This window comes from Jaculus jaculus, chromosome 5 (genome assembly GCF_020740685.1).
Source record: "Jaculus jaculus isolate mJacJac1 chromosome 5, mJacJac1.mat.Y.cur, whole genome shotgun sequence".
Lineage (NCBI taxonomy): Eukaryota > Metazoa > Chordata > Mammalia > Rodentia > Dipodidae > Jaculus > Jaculus jaculus.
The window spans coordinates 104,724,505-104,741,530 of NC_059106.1; the positions used below are offsets into that span (position 1 = coordinate 104,724,505).

Consider the following 17,026-nt stretch of genomic DNA (forward strand, 5'->3'; position numbering starts at 1 on the left):
TATTTCATGTAAATAGCATTGTACAGTGTGCCTCATTTTCATTTTGGAGATCTGGGAATGGGGAGAGGGTGCTGGGATTAATCTCCTCTTGTGTGTGCTAAGCAGATGCTGTCCCATTGAGCCACACCTCGGTCCTTCAGCATTAATTTTGTTATTCTTTTCTTTTTTGTAATTGTGAATTTATTTATTTATTTGTTTTTGTGTGTACAAGCATATATATGTACACATTTGTGTGGGTATGCATGCACATGTGTACTTGTGGGTATGGAGGCCAGAGGACACTTTTAAGTCATTCTTCAGATGCTGTCCATTTTTATTGGAGACATGGTCTCTCACTGGCCCAGAACTCTCCAAGTAAGCTGAGCTAGCTGACCAGCAAGCCCTAGGGATCAGCCTGTCTCTACTTCCCCAGTGCATTCTAAAAACCTTTGCATTTTTTTTTTGTTTGTTTGTTTGTTTGTCTAGTTTTTCAAGGTACGGTCTCACTGTAGTCCAGGCTGACCTGGAATTCACTATGTAGTCTCAGGCTGGCCTTGAACTCATGATGTTCCTCCTACCTTTGCCTCCCAAATGCTGGGATTAAACACTTGTGCCACCATGTCTGGCTTTCAGGCCTGGAATTTTTAACATGGATTCTGGGGATTGAATTTAAGTCTTCATGCTTAGAAATGTCAAGAATTTTACTGACTGAGCTATCTCCCCAGTCATATTTTACTTTTTTGGTTGTGAGTGTAGTGGTGCGTGTGTTATATGCACTACACATGTATGTGCCCATGCAGTGCTCCATGTGTTCACTTGTGGTGGGGTGTGCACATCTGTGGTTGGAGCTGAATATTGGGTGTTCCACTCCATTGTCTGCCCATTCTTATTTTTGTTTTTAAAGAATTTAAAATTATTCATTTATTTGTGAGGAAGTAGGGAAGAGAGTGGAGGAGGGAATTAATTAGAATGAACATGGGTGCACCAGGGCCTCTAGCCACTGCAAACAGACTCCAGACACATACACCACTCTGTGCATCTAGCTTTACATGGGCAGTGAGGAATTGAACCCAGGTCATTAGGCTTTCCAGGCAAGCACTTTAACTGCTGAGCTATTTATCCAGTCCTCATCCATTCTTGTTTTGAGCTAGAGTTTCTTACTGATCCCAGAGCTTTCCATTGTTTTCACCAGCTCTGGCAATTCTTGGGTCTCTGCTCCCCACAGAACTAAGTTTATAGATGTTCAACACCACACCCAGCTGTAATGTAGGTTCTGAGGCTCAAACTTTGTTGGTCTCTTAGGCCTCCTCAGGCCTTCATATTTGGACAGAAAATGCTCTTCCCTGCTGAGGCATCTCTCTAACCCTATTTTATTGGTGCTTTGAGGGAGGGTTTCACTCTATCATAGGCTGAACTAGAACTTACTGTGTTGCTCAGGCTGCCCTTGAACTCAGGGTGATCCTCTTACCTCAGTCCCTAAATGCTGGGATTATAGGCATGAGCTATCACACTCACCTGTGTGTTTATTTTTTAACTGACAAATAAAAAATGTATATATTAGCCAGGTATGGTGGTTTTATCAGTTACTTTCTCATTGTTATAATAAATACCTGACCAGAAGCAAACTGTGGGAGGAAAGGGTTTAATTTGGCTTACTGTTTCCAGGACAAGCTATACTCACCACTATACCATCAACACTGCACCACACAGTTTCTAGAAGTTTCATGCTGAGGAAGGCATGGCAGTAGGAGCCAGAGTAGAGATGGTCACGTCTCACTAGAATCAGGAAGCAGAGAAAGAACTACAAGTGGACCAAGTTAAAAATACTCAAGGCCCACCCCCAGTGACCTACTTCCAACTAGGCTCCACCTCCTACAGGTTTCACAACCTTCCTAAATGGTTGATCAAACACATGAGCTGCTGGGGAGCATTTTACATTCAAATCACAATATTCTCCTCTGGTTACCATAGAGTCACAACCATCTCATGATGCAAAATGCACTCCATTCAACTTTTAAAGTCTCCATAGTCCAACACTCTTCAGAGGAGACTTGGGGACTTTGAACATGTCCATATCTGGTATTTGGAACTCATGATGAAATCATCTGAGTTCTAAAAGGCTTGAGTACCCCCCACCCACCCTTCCTGTTTTGCTGCCTGTAGTACACAGGGACTCTTTCTTGGGCTAGCTTTGCTATGAACCTGCAACTTTTCTTAAAGCAGATAGTTTACACTCTGGCATGTCCAGCATCCTGGGGCTCACTTTCACACAGGGCTTCTGTGTAGGAATCTGACCCTGCCTAATATTGCTTAGTGTCAGTAGTTCTCTCAGACCATAGTACAATCCTCCATGATCCCCTCCATTGTGCATCTTTCACACCTGCAAATCCATTGAAGAAGTTCTGCCAGCTTGGGATAGAGTTTGGCTCCTCCATTTAGGGCCTTTCATTTCAAAAGAGTTTGCAATCATACTGTCTTGAGTCTTCAGGAGGTTGGATTGTGTCCTCAGGGCATCTTTTCTATTGTCCCATGCAGAGCAGTAGGTTTTTCTTTAATGGTGTTAATCTCTTTAACAATTATGGCCTTATAGGCTACAGTCCCCTTGCCTGGGACTTTAAATTTACTCACCTTTTGTTCCAAACTTTATAGTTTTCATCTTTCTGATCTGAATCTTGTTGTTTTTCATGGTAGGTTTCAATAAGAACAGTTTTGAGAAGCCACACCAAAATCTTGATGTTATTCTGCCTTGAAACTTCTGCCAGCAAACACATTATGCCATTATGGGTTTTGTTTGTTTGTTTGTTTTGAGATAGTGTCTTGCTCTATCCTAGGCTGACCTGGAATTCGCTGTATAGTCTCAGGGTGGCCTCAAACTCATGTTTCTCTTACTTCTGCCTCCTATATGCTGGGAGTAAAGACATCTGGGGACCAAACCCAGACCTTGTGCATGCCAGGCAGACAGTCTACCACTGAGCTATGGACTCCCAGCTCTTGGTTTTAGGAGACAGAAATGGTCTTACTACGTACCCTGGGCTGATTTTGAACTCTGGATACTTGCTTCCTTCATCTCCTATTGCTGGGGTTATAGGCTTGTGTCACCAGGCCTGGCTTGTTAACTGCTCTTTCTCTCCCTCCCTTCTTTCCTTCACCCCTGCCCCCTCCCCCCCTCTCTCTCTGCATGAGCACACATATATGTGTATGCATATAGAGACAAGAGGCCAATATTTGGTGTCTTCCTCAGTCACTGTCCACCTTATTTATTTCTAGGTCCTCTCACTGAACCCAGGGCTCACAGATTCAATTGTGCTAGCTAGTTAGCCAACCCTATGGGTCCTCTTGTATCTTCCTCCCAGTCCTGGGATTGCAGGTATGCACCGCCTGGGTGCTGGAGATCAAACTCAGATCCTCATGCTTGCATAGCAAGCACTTTACTGACTTAGCTATTTTCTGAGGCTTAAACTATGCATTTTATGTTTTCTTCCCAGGCTGGGTTGAGAGGTAGCTATTACCCTCCCTGTTTTATCAATGAATGTGGAAGTTCAGAGAGGTGAGACCATTTGCCTAACACCCATACCTATGTCTATCTTTAACTCTGGCCATAAGAAACTCCTTGTCAGGCAATGAGGGAATGAAGGTGGGATGATAGCTGAGAGCCTTCCTTCCAAGACCAAAGCAACCTTTGTGGTTGTTCCATCATCAAGCCCAACGCGAGGTGGCCAAGTAAAGAATAGCTGGGGAATAGGAAGTTGTTCTCTGTGACCCTGCACATTTCACACATGCTACATGTTGAGCTGAACTAATTGGCATGTATGTGTGTCTACAGCATGTTATCCAGCCTGAACGAGTGGCTATGGCAGGAGAAGTTCTGGTTACCACCTAACAGCACATGGGCCCAGCTGGAGGACCGTGATGGTCTGGTCTTTGCACACCCTCGGCATATGCTTGCTGCCCTGCCCCTGGCACTGGTCCTGGTAGCCGTGCGCATTGCCTTTGAGAGGTGAGTGTATGCTTGCTGTGGCTTTCGGACCCTATGTTCCTTGCACACGCATGCACAGGCGTGTGTGTGTGTGTGTATGTGTTTAGGTACATGCCTGTACTATGCGAGATTTCCTGCCTTCAAATGTCCAGGGAGCTGCTTAGCTTTCCACCAAAGCACTTTTCCTGCCTTCTTTAGGCAGCCTTCAACTGCTACCACACATGTCCTGATCCAGATGATTGGCTTATGGGTTCATGGGCCACAGTTTGGGTCTGGTTGTAGCACCATCTTCCTACAACAGGACTTGGTAAACCCTCACCTGTAGAGATTAGATGTTATTGGCACATAAACATGAGCCCAGTCCCTGCTGCTTGGAGGCTATAATATTTTCCTTTTCCCTCCCTCTGTTCCCTCATCACAGTTGAATTTGACCTGAGGTTCCTTGGTAGGCTGTTCTGGCCTTTGGTTCTCCAAGTCAGGGACGATTGGATGAGAGATGAAATTCCATCCCTTTCTGTGGTCTTAGTGCATCCCCTTGTGGGAAACATGGGGATTAGTGGCCAGAAGATCCCAGGGTCCATTCACTGGTATAGGGAAGGGTTGGGGAAGAGGGGTCTTAGGAAGTATCAGTCACTGTTCCAGAGGAGCCCACAGCCTACTGGAGGGAGACAAAGTTCAGGCTACCTGTTGGAGATGGATGAAGGAGCCTGGGTACCCTATGAGTTGGTCTTCACACCCTTATCCTAAAGATCCAGCCAGCTTCTTTTCTTAGGTTTGGTCCTATGCATAGCCAGGCTGCCCTTTTGAGTTCCCAGAGTGTGAGCCCAGGAATGGGAGTAGAAAATAATGTGTCATGCCTCTTTTTGTGACTCTAGACCTCTGTATTAGTTGCTTTACTTTTTTATTGCTGTGACCAAAAACAACTTAAGAAAGGAAGCGTTTATTTCAGTTTATATTTGGAAGTTTCAGTCTATCATGGAGGGGAAGGCATGGTGGCAGAACAAAAAGTATCTGACCATATTCAGTATTTAGTCCATAGAGAGGAAGCAAAGAGGAATGAATGCTGCTTCTCAGCCAGTTCTCTCCTTTTCATATAGTTAGCATCCCTGCCCATGGAATGGTGCTGCTCTAATTTAGGGTGAGTCCTCCCACTACAATTAACATAAGGTAGAAAATTCCTCAGAGACATGACCAGAGATTTGTTTCCAGAGTGATTCTAAATTCTGTCAAGTTGACAGCCAGAGATTAGCCATCTTAGCCTCCAAACCCTCTGCCCAAATAGATTATTAATCTTACATGCCCATGGAGGATCTCCAAGCCTCAAATTTCCCCATACTCTTCCCCACAACTTCATTCATGTGCATTCTTATTTGGCCTCTGCTTAACTTTGTCTCTTCTGCACCCAGATTTGTGGCCTTGCCCCTGAGCCAGTGGATGGGTTTGCGTGATCCTATTAAGAGGCAGGTGAAGCCCAACCCCACACTGGAGAAACACTTTCTCCAGATAGGGAGGAGACCCAAGGAGGTGAGAGCTCCCTCATCCTTGCGGCCAGCATGGAGGCCCTGGGATCAGGCCCACTTTGGGGGGTCAGGGAGGGTAAAATAGCCTGTGATATCTCCACAAATGTCCCCATTTTACATTTTACCTGGGTCCACAGCCTCCCTAGGATATGAGACCTGGCCTTCTAACTTCCTGTGGAAATGAGGCCCCACTCTTCTCAGGCTCCTCGGGACTTTACACCTCACTCCTTCTAGTGGACCATGAGGCTCCACCCCTTATGGTCTTCCTGGGTCATGAGGCTCCTCCTCTCCTACATCTGGACATCAGAGTTACAGCTGTTCAACATTACCCAGGCAGCTAGGAAGTGTGGGGATTCATCACCCAGGCAGGGTAGAAGGGTTGTGACTCACTCTCACTCCCCTAACCCTACTGTTTACTGGACTTGGTTACCCCACAGGCAAGATCTGGGGTGGGGGAAGCAAAGTAGGTCCTGTGTATCCAGGGACAAGGGAGGTAAGACACCATTGGGCCTGCATAACACCTATCACCTATCACTTTCCAGCCTCAGATGGCCCTTCTGGCTGCCCAGTGTGGCCTTACACTGAGGCAGACTGAACGCTGGTTCCGAAGACGAAGGAACCAGGATCGGCCCTCCCTCTCTAAGAAGTTCTGTGAAGCCAGGTAATCCTGGGAATAGGGGTCAAAAGGGGTAATTTGCTCTTTTGGGGGCCAAATCAGCCTCACTGGCTTCCTCTCCATCTGCAGCTGGAGGTTTGTCTTCTATCTGTGTTCCTTCATTGGTGGCATCTCTATCCTGTACCATGTGAGTAAACCTGACAGTTCACCTATTCCATAAATCCCTACAGGTGACAGCTGAAGATCTATAGTGAGCCAGGAGCAGGCTGTTCTATAGTGAATTAACCTGAACCTGGCAGTGGGGGGATGGGGAGATAGAACTGGCAAAGATGGAACTGGGAAGGGAAAATCAGGACCGAGATATGGTGGCTCACACTAACAATTCCAGGATCATGAGTTTGAGGTTAGCCTGGATTACATAGTGAATCTCCTATTTTGGGGAGAAGAAAAGCACAGCTCAAAACAGTACCTAATTGGTAGTAAACACCTCCTGGGGAGGCGAAGAAAGGAGACATACCCAATCCAGAGGGGAGGCCTGGTTTCTGGATTTTTAGAGCTTGAGACAAACTTGTTCCTCCACAGGAGCCATGGTTGTGGAACCTGGAATTGTGCTGGGACAATTACCCACATCAGGTGAATGGCAGTGAGTGAGGCTGGGTCTTAGTTCCTGTGGCCACAGGAACAAGAGTCAAACCTGGCTTGGGTGATGTGGTATCCCTTCTAGCTGTCTGGGTGGTGAATCCCCACCCCTCCTAACTGCCTGGGTGAGGAGGTTCCACCCCTCTGCACCTCCCTGTTTCTTCTCTCTTGGATATGAGACACTTTTCTTCTCTGACCTTTTTAGACCCTGTTATTCCCAACTCTGTTTTTCACTCGTATGGAATAAAGAGGGGCCGAGAGTGAGGAAACTCAGAGTAATAGTCACTACAAAACCCACTCCTCTGCATTACATCCAGGGACAGGATGCCTTGCTCACTTACTGGGATTCAGATGTTCAGGTTTTGAACAACCTGGGAGGAACCCGAAATATGTTTCTGCCAGATAGGAGTATCCAAGGCTCACAGCTAACCTTGTTCCACCCTGCCATAGATACTGAATCCAGCCCTGTATTGGTGGTATCTCTTGGAGCTGAGTTTCTACATTTCACTGCTAATCACGCTGCCCTTTGATGTCAAACGCAAGGTGAGGACAAGCCAAGAGTTCAGCTGAAGGAACCGGATACCATGAGGAACATGCCACCCAGTGGCTGAACAGGGAGATGGCGTGGGTCAGGGTAGTATCATCCCATGCCCTGAGGTCTCCCTGGAGCCTCTGGCATGAAGCATGAAAATCCAGAGGCTCCACTGACCCCCTGAGAGGGTGGTTCCCCTGAGGCCACTGAGGCTTAACTCAGTGGTGGTCTGCTGTCTTCTGCAGGACTTCAAGGAGCAGGTGGCACATCACTTCGTGACTGTTGGGTTGATGAGCTTCTCCTACAGCTCCAACCTGCTGCGTATTGGTGCTCTGGTACTGCTGTTACATGACTGCTCTGACTACCTTCTGGAGGTGGGCCTCCCAACTCCCCTGTCCTGCCTTGACATGATAGCCTACCTAAGTGATGAGGCCATGCCCCTACTAGACTATCTATGTGATGAGACTTTGCCCTTCCTGTTTTCCTGGGTCATATGACATGAGACCTCAACCCTCATTCTGTTTGAGTGATAAGTCTCATCCTTCCTTAGCTGCCTGGTTAATTAGGGCCCCCACCTCTAACCAGCCTGGGATGTGAGTCTCCATCCCCGTTCAGTTTCCCTGTTGAAGGAGTAAGGTTCCACCATTCCCAAAGGCCACAGGATATGAAACTGCTTCTTTCTGAATCTTTTGAATGTGACACCTGGCCTTTCCTCACCTCCTGAGTCATGAAGCCCTTCTCATTCAATCACCTTAGGATTTGAGCTAAGCCTCCCTTTGTCTTTCTAGGATATGAGACCACACTCCTCCTTGCCTGCCTGGAACATGAAATCCTGCCTCTCACTCCTTTGGGTGTGATACCTGGCACTCTCAACCTTTCTGGGATAAGGGGCCCTGCATCTCAGTCACTAGTAGATGAAATCAGTTCTTTCTCTTTTCCTTCTTCCACCCTCCCTGCTTTCTTCCATTCTTCTCCCTCTCTTTCTTCTTGTTCTTTGCCTTTTTAGACAGTTCTAGAGACAAGGCCTCACCCAAGTTCACATGGTTCTACCCATAACTCTTTGTTCCTGAGAAGAAGATTCTCCCCGTACCCCAACCTGGTCCGCCACTTCCCAAGGGTCCCTGGTCCTGAGGCTATTTCTCTCTACTGCTCTCCCTAGGCCTGTAAAATGTTCAACTACACACACTTTCGGCGAATGTGCGACTTTCTCTTCATCACCTTCTCCTTAGTCTTCTTCTACACCCGCCTGATACTCCTTCCTACCCAGTGAGTCCTGGGGGTTAGAGTGGGTGGGTGTATCCAGGATTCAGGCTAGCCTCATCCTTGTTTCCCTGATGTGCCCCAGGGAACTGGAGAGCTTGTCTGGGATTCTCCCATAAACAGGGAAAGGTGTGCTTGGGCTCTGTCACCTCCTAATGTGCCCTTGAAACTGGAAGTGGGAAGAGGATGGTGTCAGGTGTGTCCACTCATTGAAGATGCTTCTGCTGGGGACATAGTAGCATAAGCACTGCAGATGCCTTCCCTCTGAGAACTGAGCTGATTGGTATATGTAGGAACAGGTAGATGAAGCAAACAAGTAGTACAGGGCATGGGATCATGATTTTGCAAAGGAGAAAATAAAGTTAGGAAGTGCAAAAAGTGCTATGTAGGTAGGTAGTATCTGATGGGCATCCAGGGACACCTCACTGGTGGCAGTTGCATAGTGAGAAGGAGAGGGGTGAGAGAACTATGTGGGTTATAGAGGAAATATAGTCCAGGCAGATGGAGCAGCATGTGCAAAGTTCCCATGGCTAAACTGTACCCCAAATGTTGGAAGAACAGCAAGGAGTTCATGGGCTGGAATAGAGCTCCTGAAGCAGATAGAAGAGGTGAGCATAAGTTGGTACCAAGGCAAATCATACAAGGCCTAAGGGAATGCAGGGAGGACTTGAGCGCTCACTGAGTGGAGATGGAGCCATGGAGAGAAGAAGAGGAACTGTGAGCACAAGAGGAACTGGGTCTTGACTGAATTGCTCACTGCCTCTTCCTGGTGGCAGGGGCAAAGAAACCATAGGGCAAGTATGAGAAGTGGGTGGGCTCAAGAAGATGCCACCAGGGCTAGGAGAAGCTTTGTGAGGCATTGAGGAGCCCAGCTGTTCTATGCTGGTCTTCATGGGCCCACAGTACCCAGGAAACAAAGGGGAAAGCAGATGGCATGTTGGGCTGGGCTTGTAAGAGAGGTATGAAGGCAGGAGTTGCCAACCCATTCCGGAGGGAGTTCGTAGCCAAGAGTCTGGACAGTGTCACTTGGGGGTGAGGTGTGGATGGAGACCCATGTCCAGGACACCCTAATGTTTGTAGGTTACTGGGGGAGCAGCTATGAAATGCAGAGGAAACGGGTTGAGGTGCAGCTCAAGGTAGAAGATTGGCCTAGTATCTGTGTGGCCCTGAGTTCCAGAAAGTGAGAGGTAGAGGGAGAAGAAAGGGGGGAGAAGGAGGGAAAGGGCAGGAAGAGGAGGCAAAGGAGAAGTTAAAAAACATACACATGGGGGACCGAGTGTGGGGATCCTGAAGGTGGAAGTAGCCAGGCCAAAAACAGATCAAGTGAGAGGTGTGAATTTTTTTTTCTTGTTTTCTTTTTCTTTCTTTTTCTCTTTTTTTTTTTTTTTTTTTTTTTTTTTTATGTAATGTTTCACTCTAGTCCAGCTTGACCTGGAATTCACTATGTAGACTCAGGGTGGCCTCAAACTCAAACGGTAATCCTCCTACATCTGCCTCCCAAGTGCTGGGATTAAAGGCATGTGCTACCATGCGTGACTGAATTTTCTTTCTTGAACTTCAAACAACTGTAGGAGTCCACTGGACCTTGCAAGTTGAGGGTGTGGCCAGTGTTGGATCAGGACATTGGGTAAGAAGCTGGAGATGCAGTTATTGTGGTTTCAGAACACTGCTTCTGACTGGCTTCTGGTTGCTTTGAGATGGACAGGCAGGGTGCAGGTCACCTGTGAAGATTTGCTGTAGCTCAGACAAGAGATCATAAAAGAACACATCCAAAAGTGTTATCAGATACTAGGCAACCTCTTGAGGTTCATGTTCCAGAAAGGCCAGCTGACAAGTGTGTTCTGATGACTTAGTATAAACAGATTAAAAGGTGGGTTTACTATCCACTTGAAGAGCATAGATACTGAGAAACACTGGGGATCCATAGAAGATTCTGTGGCATGGAAAGTCATGCAAGTTTGAGGTTCCTAGGATGGAAGCTACAGTGGCTGGTGGAAACTCTGTCATCCCTCCCACTTTAGGGTCATCTACTCCACGATGTTTGACTCCATCAAGAACTCAAGCCCCTTCTTTGGCTACTACTACTTCAACACATTACTGGTGGTGCTGCAGCTGTTGCATGTGTACTGGTTCTGCCTTATCCTGCGCATGCTGTACACTTTCCTGAGGAAGGGTCAGGTACTGGGCTGACTGGGGTTAGCTGCACAGTGTGGTCTCTAGGGCTCATAGCCCCACTCCAGCCCTTCTTCCTGCTCCAAGCTGCACCCCATTTCTTTTTCCACAGATGGCAAAGGACATTCGCAGTGATGTGGAGGAAACTGACTCAGGCGACAATGAGGCAGCACCAGAAAGGCCACAGCTGAAGAACGGGGTGGCTCTAAGGCTTGGTGCAGTTGCCACTGATGGCCCTCGGAACCGGGCAGCTGTGTACCTGGTGAATGGGCATGCCCAGGCCACATAGCCAGATGAGGACTGGCTGTGAGGGGATGCCCCCAGTGCTGCCATGGATATCCATGGGTGTCTGGGCTGTTGACCCCTGAGCCAGCTTTGTGGAGACAGGGAGGCCCCATCCTAGAATGGGCAGAGGGTTGGTGATCTGTCTCTAGCCTTTCTCTGCTCATCCTTCTTCATACCCCATCCCTCTGGGCATCTGGGCAGAGCCTAGAGAGCAGCAGGACTCTGCAGCTGACCAGAAAGAAGAGCTCTGGCTTAGAGGTTCAGAGAAACTAAAAAAAGACAGCAGAATTTTCTACCTGAAAGCATGGATCTTTACGATAATGCCTCCTTCCCCAGATATCTGTAAAGAACCAGGATACATTTACTTATACACCCCACTGACTGATACTACCACCCCAACAGTACCAAGGTGTGGATATCTGTCCCCCACCCAAGTCATCTCCTTAGGCAAGTCACTTCCTTTTGCTGCATAACAGCCCTGAACCAGAGGCTGGCAGAACTTGCGTACAGGAAAGAAGTTATTAGGTTCAGAAAGGGTAATTCCTTTGAGGTCACAGAGTAGTAAAGGTCCAAGCTTGAGAGGGAGAAGAGAAGCCCATGCCTGTTCCTGTTGCCCTTGCTCAAAGCCACCTGCAACCCATGCTTGGGAGCCCTTTAGGCTCTTGAGACAGTGAAAAAAAAAAAAAAGCAAAAGACCCAGCTTCCCCAAAAGTTGGTGTGAGGTCATCATTTTTTTCAGGAGCATCGCAGGAAAGGGGTCCCCCTCTAAGATAGAAACTGAAGCTAAGAATCCAGTGTCACCCCAGAAATCCCAGCCACAGGTTCCGTGTATTGACAGACCATGACACCCTAAGAGAACCATGCAAGAGCTTTTGAGTGTCATGGAAGAGAGAGAAGTAGAGGCAGCAGGGAGTAGATGATAGTCATGGGGGATCATCAGAAAGAAAATGCTTTGGAGAGACAGGACAGAGCCTGGCATGGTGACTCATACATCACCTCAGGGAGGCAGAGGCAGGAGAATCATGAGTATTGAGATAGCCTGAACTACATATAAAGACGGTCTCAAAATAGCCATAGGAAGGAGGGAACAGATTACTCAGAAAAGAAAAAACGTGGACAAAATCTGAGGAGAAACAGCCAAGAGATGGAGTAGCAAGTGAAGAAAGAATATCAGGATAGCAAGTAGAGGGGGACATCTTCTAGCAGAGAGGGCAGAGGAAAAACAATGTGTGATGCTTAATCTCTAATTGTAAATTTGACATGATTTAGAATCAACATGGAAACAAATTCTTGGCATGTCTGTTAGGAATTTTCTATATTAGCACCCATCCTAATTGGAAGGCACCATTCCATGGGCTGGAATGCTGGACTGAATAAAAGGGAGAGCACTAGCTGAGCAGTAGCGTTTATTACTCTGGGTTCCTCACTGTCCTGAAAATGACCAGCTCCTGCCACTGTGCTTTCCCTGCCATTCTTGGCTTTCCCTTGAAACTGCAAGCTGAAAATAAGCCTTTTTCTTTCCATAAGCTGCTTCTGGTCATATATTTTGTCCCACCAATGAGAAAGTAACTGATTATCTATGGAGAGAAATGAGGGAAGGGGAACAGAAAGTAAGGAGTGCACGCAGAGAACATGCTTAGAGACATAGGAAAGGGAAGCCAGGGCAAGAAGAGAAGAAAGGAAGAGCAGGAGAGAAAAAGGAAGAAAGGCAGGTCTGTGGGATAGTTTAAAGTGCCTCCTCCGCAAGCACAAGGACCCAAGTTTGGATTACCAGAATCCACGTAGAAGCAGGATGTGTTGTCATGCGCCTGTAATCCTGGTGCTGGGGAAGCAGAGACAGGAGAATCCCTGGAACTTAGGCAAGTCTGGCTGAATTGGCAATCTCCAGAATCAGCAGCAGATCATGTCTTTAAAAAAATGGAGAACAATTGAGGAAGACACCTGATATCTACCTCTGGCCTCTCTACACATATGTACCCATGCATGCGCATGCACGCACACTTGAAAATATGCCTGCCCACAACATAAAAATATAAAAATAAAAGAAGAAAGGTCACAGATAGTGAAGGGATGGGAAAGCCTGCAAGAAGAGAAAGACGAGGCATATGATGAGGGAAAGGAGACATTGTAGGGAAAACACACAGCAGAGGTAGAAGCCTGAAAAAAGCACTCAAGAAGTGATGAGAGCCAGATGTGGGGGGTGCTAGCCTAAAATTTCAGCATCCAGGAATCTGGAGCTAGATAATTGCAGGTTCAAGGACACCCAGGTAGGAGAACAAAAACCCAGAATGAGTGTGAATAGAAATGTGGTACATAGTCACAATGGAATCTTATGCTGTTGTAAAGAAAAATGAAATCAGGACATTTGCAGGAGAAAGATGGAACTGGAAATTATTGTGTAAAATAAGCCTGACAAAGAAAGACAAGTATTTCACATTCTCTCTCTGTGTTTCCTTCTCCACCCCACCCCACCCCTGTTCGTTCTCTCTCTCTCTCTCCCTCCCTTCCTCCCTTCCCCCCCCCTCTCTCTCTCTCATCTCTTTCTCTCTCTTGTTTGAGGTAGAGTCTTACTCCAGCCCAGACTGACTTGGAATTCTGTAGCTCCAGGCTGGCCTCAAACTCACAGTGATCCTCCTACCTCAGGCTTACAAGTGCTAGGATTAAAGGTATGTTCCACCATGCCTGGCTCTCTCACTTTTTGGTTTGTGTGTGGATGCATGTTTGTATGTTTGTATGTAGGTGGGTATATGTGTATGGGTATATGTGTGTGGGTATGCTCATAAAATGTATGTGGATGCCAAAGGTTGACATTGCATCATCTTCAGTCACTCTTCACCCTATTTTTTGAGACAGAGTAACTTATTGAACCTGGAACTTATTAATTAAGCTAGTGGAGCTAGCCAGTGTGGCCCATGATCTTCCTGTCTGTTTCCTCAGCACTGGGTATGCTACTGAGCCCAGATTTTATGTGAGTAGTGGAAACCCAAACACATGTCTTCATGACTGAGTGGTAAACACTACCTACTGTGCCACCTCTCCATCCCCATGCATGTGTTCTCTTTTATGTAAAGCTTAGGTTTAAAATTATATACAATTTGTAACTCTATGTGTTTGTGTTTGGGGTGTTATGAAACTAGAAAGAGAATCCTAATCAAGGAGGAAGAAATTTTAAGGAAGTGGCAAAAGGAAAGGTAAAGGGATATATGTGATATGAAAATAGGAAAAATAGGAAAAAAGCATCTGAGGGAAGAGAAACAGTCTGAGGGGAGTAGTGAGCACAGGAGAGGGCAGTGGGGGAAAAGAACAGGTAAGAGCAAAGCATAATGTAAATGTATAAAGATCCCATAATGAAGTCCATTACCTTGTATGCTAACTTATAAAAATCTTTAGAACCAATAACAAGGAACATGCGTGACCTCATTAATAATCAGGAAAATGTAAAGCAATATTTTGTGTGATTTCATTTCAAGGATAACACTGGATACATAGAATGAATTTTGTAGCATTCCTTTCCTTTTGATTTCATGGAATAATTTGGGGAGCAATGTGTCTGCTCTTTTAATAGTTAGTAGAACTCAGTAGTGAATGTACTTGGTCCTGCATTTTAATTTGGGGAAAAGTTCTTTAATACTGATTCAACTTTATTATTTGTGGTAGTTTGATGTCTCCCATAGACTCAGGTGTTATTAAAATTGAATTTGCATCTTCTGCTTCTAGTAGGCAGACTCCTGCTACAAGGGCTGGGGTATCACTAGAGATGGATCTGAATTCCAGAATAAGAGATATGCAGAAAGCTCTGCTAAGGTCCCTGCTGTTGCTTTTGGTTTTGTGCTTGTTTGTGGTAATGGCTTTTTTCTCTATGTGAAAGGAAGCTAGCTTTTCCCACCATTATTAACTTCTAGATCTGTAAGCTTCAAATAAATCCTGTTCCTCCCATAAACTGTGTCTTGTTTGTTTCACATCCCAACAATGTGAAGCTGTCTACCACATTATTTTTCATGAATCTGTTTAAGTTGTTTGTATCTCCTTGATTTCATTGTAGTAAGTCATGTGTGTCTAGGAATTGGTCCATTTCTTTTAGTATTTTCAATTATTGTGGAATATAAGTTTTCAAAGCACTCCCAAATGCTTCTCTGTGTCATTGAAATCTGTAGTAACCTCCCCCTTTTTCTGTCTAATTTTATTAATTTGGATCTTCTCTATCTTTTGGTTAGGTATATGATTTGTTTGGTATATGATTTTTTTCATTTCTATGACAAAATGACAAAAACAGCTTAAGGAAGAAAGAATTTGAGGATATAGTCTATTATGTGGGAGAAGACATGTCAGCAGGAGCATGAGGCAGCTGGTCACATTACATCTGCTGCCAGGAAGCAGAGAGGTGAATATTTGTGCTCACGTGTAATGTTTCCTTTTATTCAGTCTAAAACCTCAGCCCATAAAATGGTGCCAACCCACATTTAAGGTGGACCTTCCCAATTCTTTTAAATTACTTAGAAACTGTCTCACAGGTGTGCAAAAAAGTTTGTATTCTAGGTGTTTAAAATCAACAGTAATTACCATAAGTCTATTCCTTGTCAAGTTGATACTCAAACATATCACTTTTTTAATTTAAAAATTTTATTATAAATGTTTACATTAAAAAATAAGTTACATAACCCCCTCCCAGCATCTCCCACACCCCCTGCACAGAATCCTTACTTTTCAGTTATTCCCTATTCTATTTTGATATCTATTTTTGTCCTCCACAACCATGACAGGATGTTGATGGGTCCAATATTATACAAGACTTGTGCAGTTAACAGCCACTGTGAGGTCAGGGATATAGACCACTGTGTGTCTGGAAGACAGTGTTACAAAGCACTCCTCCCAATCCTCTGGCTCTTACTTTTTCCTGCCACCTCTTCCTCAATAGTCCTTGAGCCTTGGAGGGTGTGAGAGATGTCTCATTAAGTGCTGAACAATCAATGGTCACTTCTGAACTTGATGAGTCTTGAGTCTCCCAAATATTCTTTATCATCTAAAAAAAAAAGAACCTTCTGTATGAAAAGTGAGAGTAGGGCTGGGGAGATAGCGAAGCAGTTAAGGCACTTGACTGTGAAGCCTAAGGACCCAGGTTTGATTTCTCAGTACCCATATAAAGCCAGATGGGAATGTGTATACCTGGAGTTCATTTTCACTGTCACTATGCCCTAACACACCCATTTTCTCTCTGTCTCTCTTTGCATACAAATGAATAAATAAAAATATTTTTGAAAAGTGAGTGTATGGGCTGGAGAAATGGCTTAGCAGTTAAGGCTCTTGCCTGTGAAACCTAAGGACCCAGGTTCGATTCCCCAGTACCAACATAAGCCAGATCACAAGGTGGCCTATATGTCTGGAGTTTGTTTGCATTGGCTAGAGGCTCTGGTGTGTCCATTCTCTTTCTGACTCTCTCTCACTCGCAAATAAATAAATGTATTTAAAAAGTGAGAGTAGCACTAATATATGGCCATAAGTATAACTAGATAGAGGAAAATTTGTTGGGCACAACTTATCCAAACTTGTGGCATATCTTTTAATACCAAAGTATTGGAATAGTTATACAATATATAAATCATACATCAAGCCTCTGGAATATATAATAAAATTTAATAGTAACAACATTGACAACTGTATTGGCACTATTTATATGCTTGTTTAGAGTCTTTTAGATAAGCTCACACCTAAATTTTAGTTTACTGTTCCTTTGCTTTTAACCTTTTTTTCTTTTTAATATTTTATTTATTTTTTTTTTATTAGTCATGGACATACTCAGTGTATAAACAGCACATGTTGGTACCATCCTTACCCTTATCCCTGTCCCCGCCCCCCCTGAAGGCACCCTCCTCATTAGGGATCCCCATGTGGATTGTGGGTCATGCATTGTGGGGATAGCCATCAGTTATGAGGAAGAGGCAACATCTCAGTGTGTAATGTCCCAACTTGTGGCTCTAATAATCTTTCTGCCCCCTCTTCTGCCAGTTTCCCTGAGCCAAAGCATATCACCTTTAAGTCATATTCTGCTC

At 45.3% G+C, this 17,026-nt stretch overlaps 1 protein-coding gene across 8 annotated transcripts in view; it reads left to right on the forward strand.

Moving 5' to 3' along the window:
• Cers4 (ceramide synthase 4) overlaps nt 1–11,690 on the forward strand; it is a 32,952-nt gene extending 21,262 nt beyond the window's left edge. For 7 of the 8 annotated variants that reach the window (XM_045149359.1, XM_045149358.1, XM_045149361.1 and 4 more), the window contains 10 exons: nt 3,803–3,976; nt 5,362–5,479; nt 6,018–6,136; nt 6,221–6,278; nt 6,674–6,724; nt 7,181–7,273; nt 7,508–7,636; nt 8,422–8,528; nt 10,544–10,700; nt 10,807–11,690. In XM_045149359.1, the coding sequence (XP_045005294.1) occupies nt 3,804–3,976; nt 5,362–5,479; nt 6,018–6,136; nt 6,221–6,278; nt 6,674–6,724; nt 7,181–7,273; nt 7,508–7,636; nt 8,422–8,528; nt 10,544–10,700; nt 10,807–10,983 (1,182 nt within the window). In that variant the 5' untranslated portion in view covers nt 3,803 and the 3' untranslated portion in view covers nt 10,984–11,690. The remainder of the gene's footprint in view (nt 1–3,802; nt 3,977–5,361; nt 5,480–6,017; nt 6,137–6,220; nt 6,279–6,673; nt 6,725–7,180; nt 7,274–7,507; nt 7,637–8,421; nt 8,529–10,543; nt 10,701–10,806) is intronic. The other variant, XM_045149356.1, reaches the window with a different exon arrangement.
• The last annotated feature ends 5,336 nt before the right edge of the window (nt 11,691–17,026 follow it).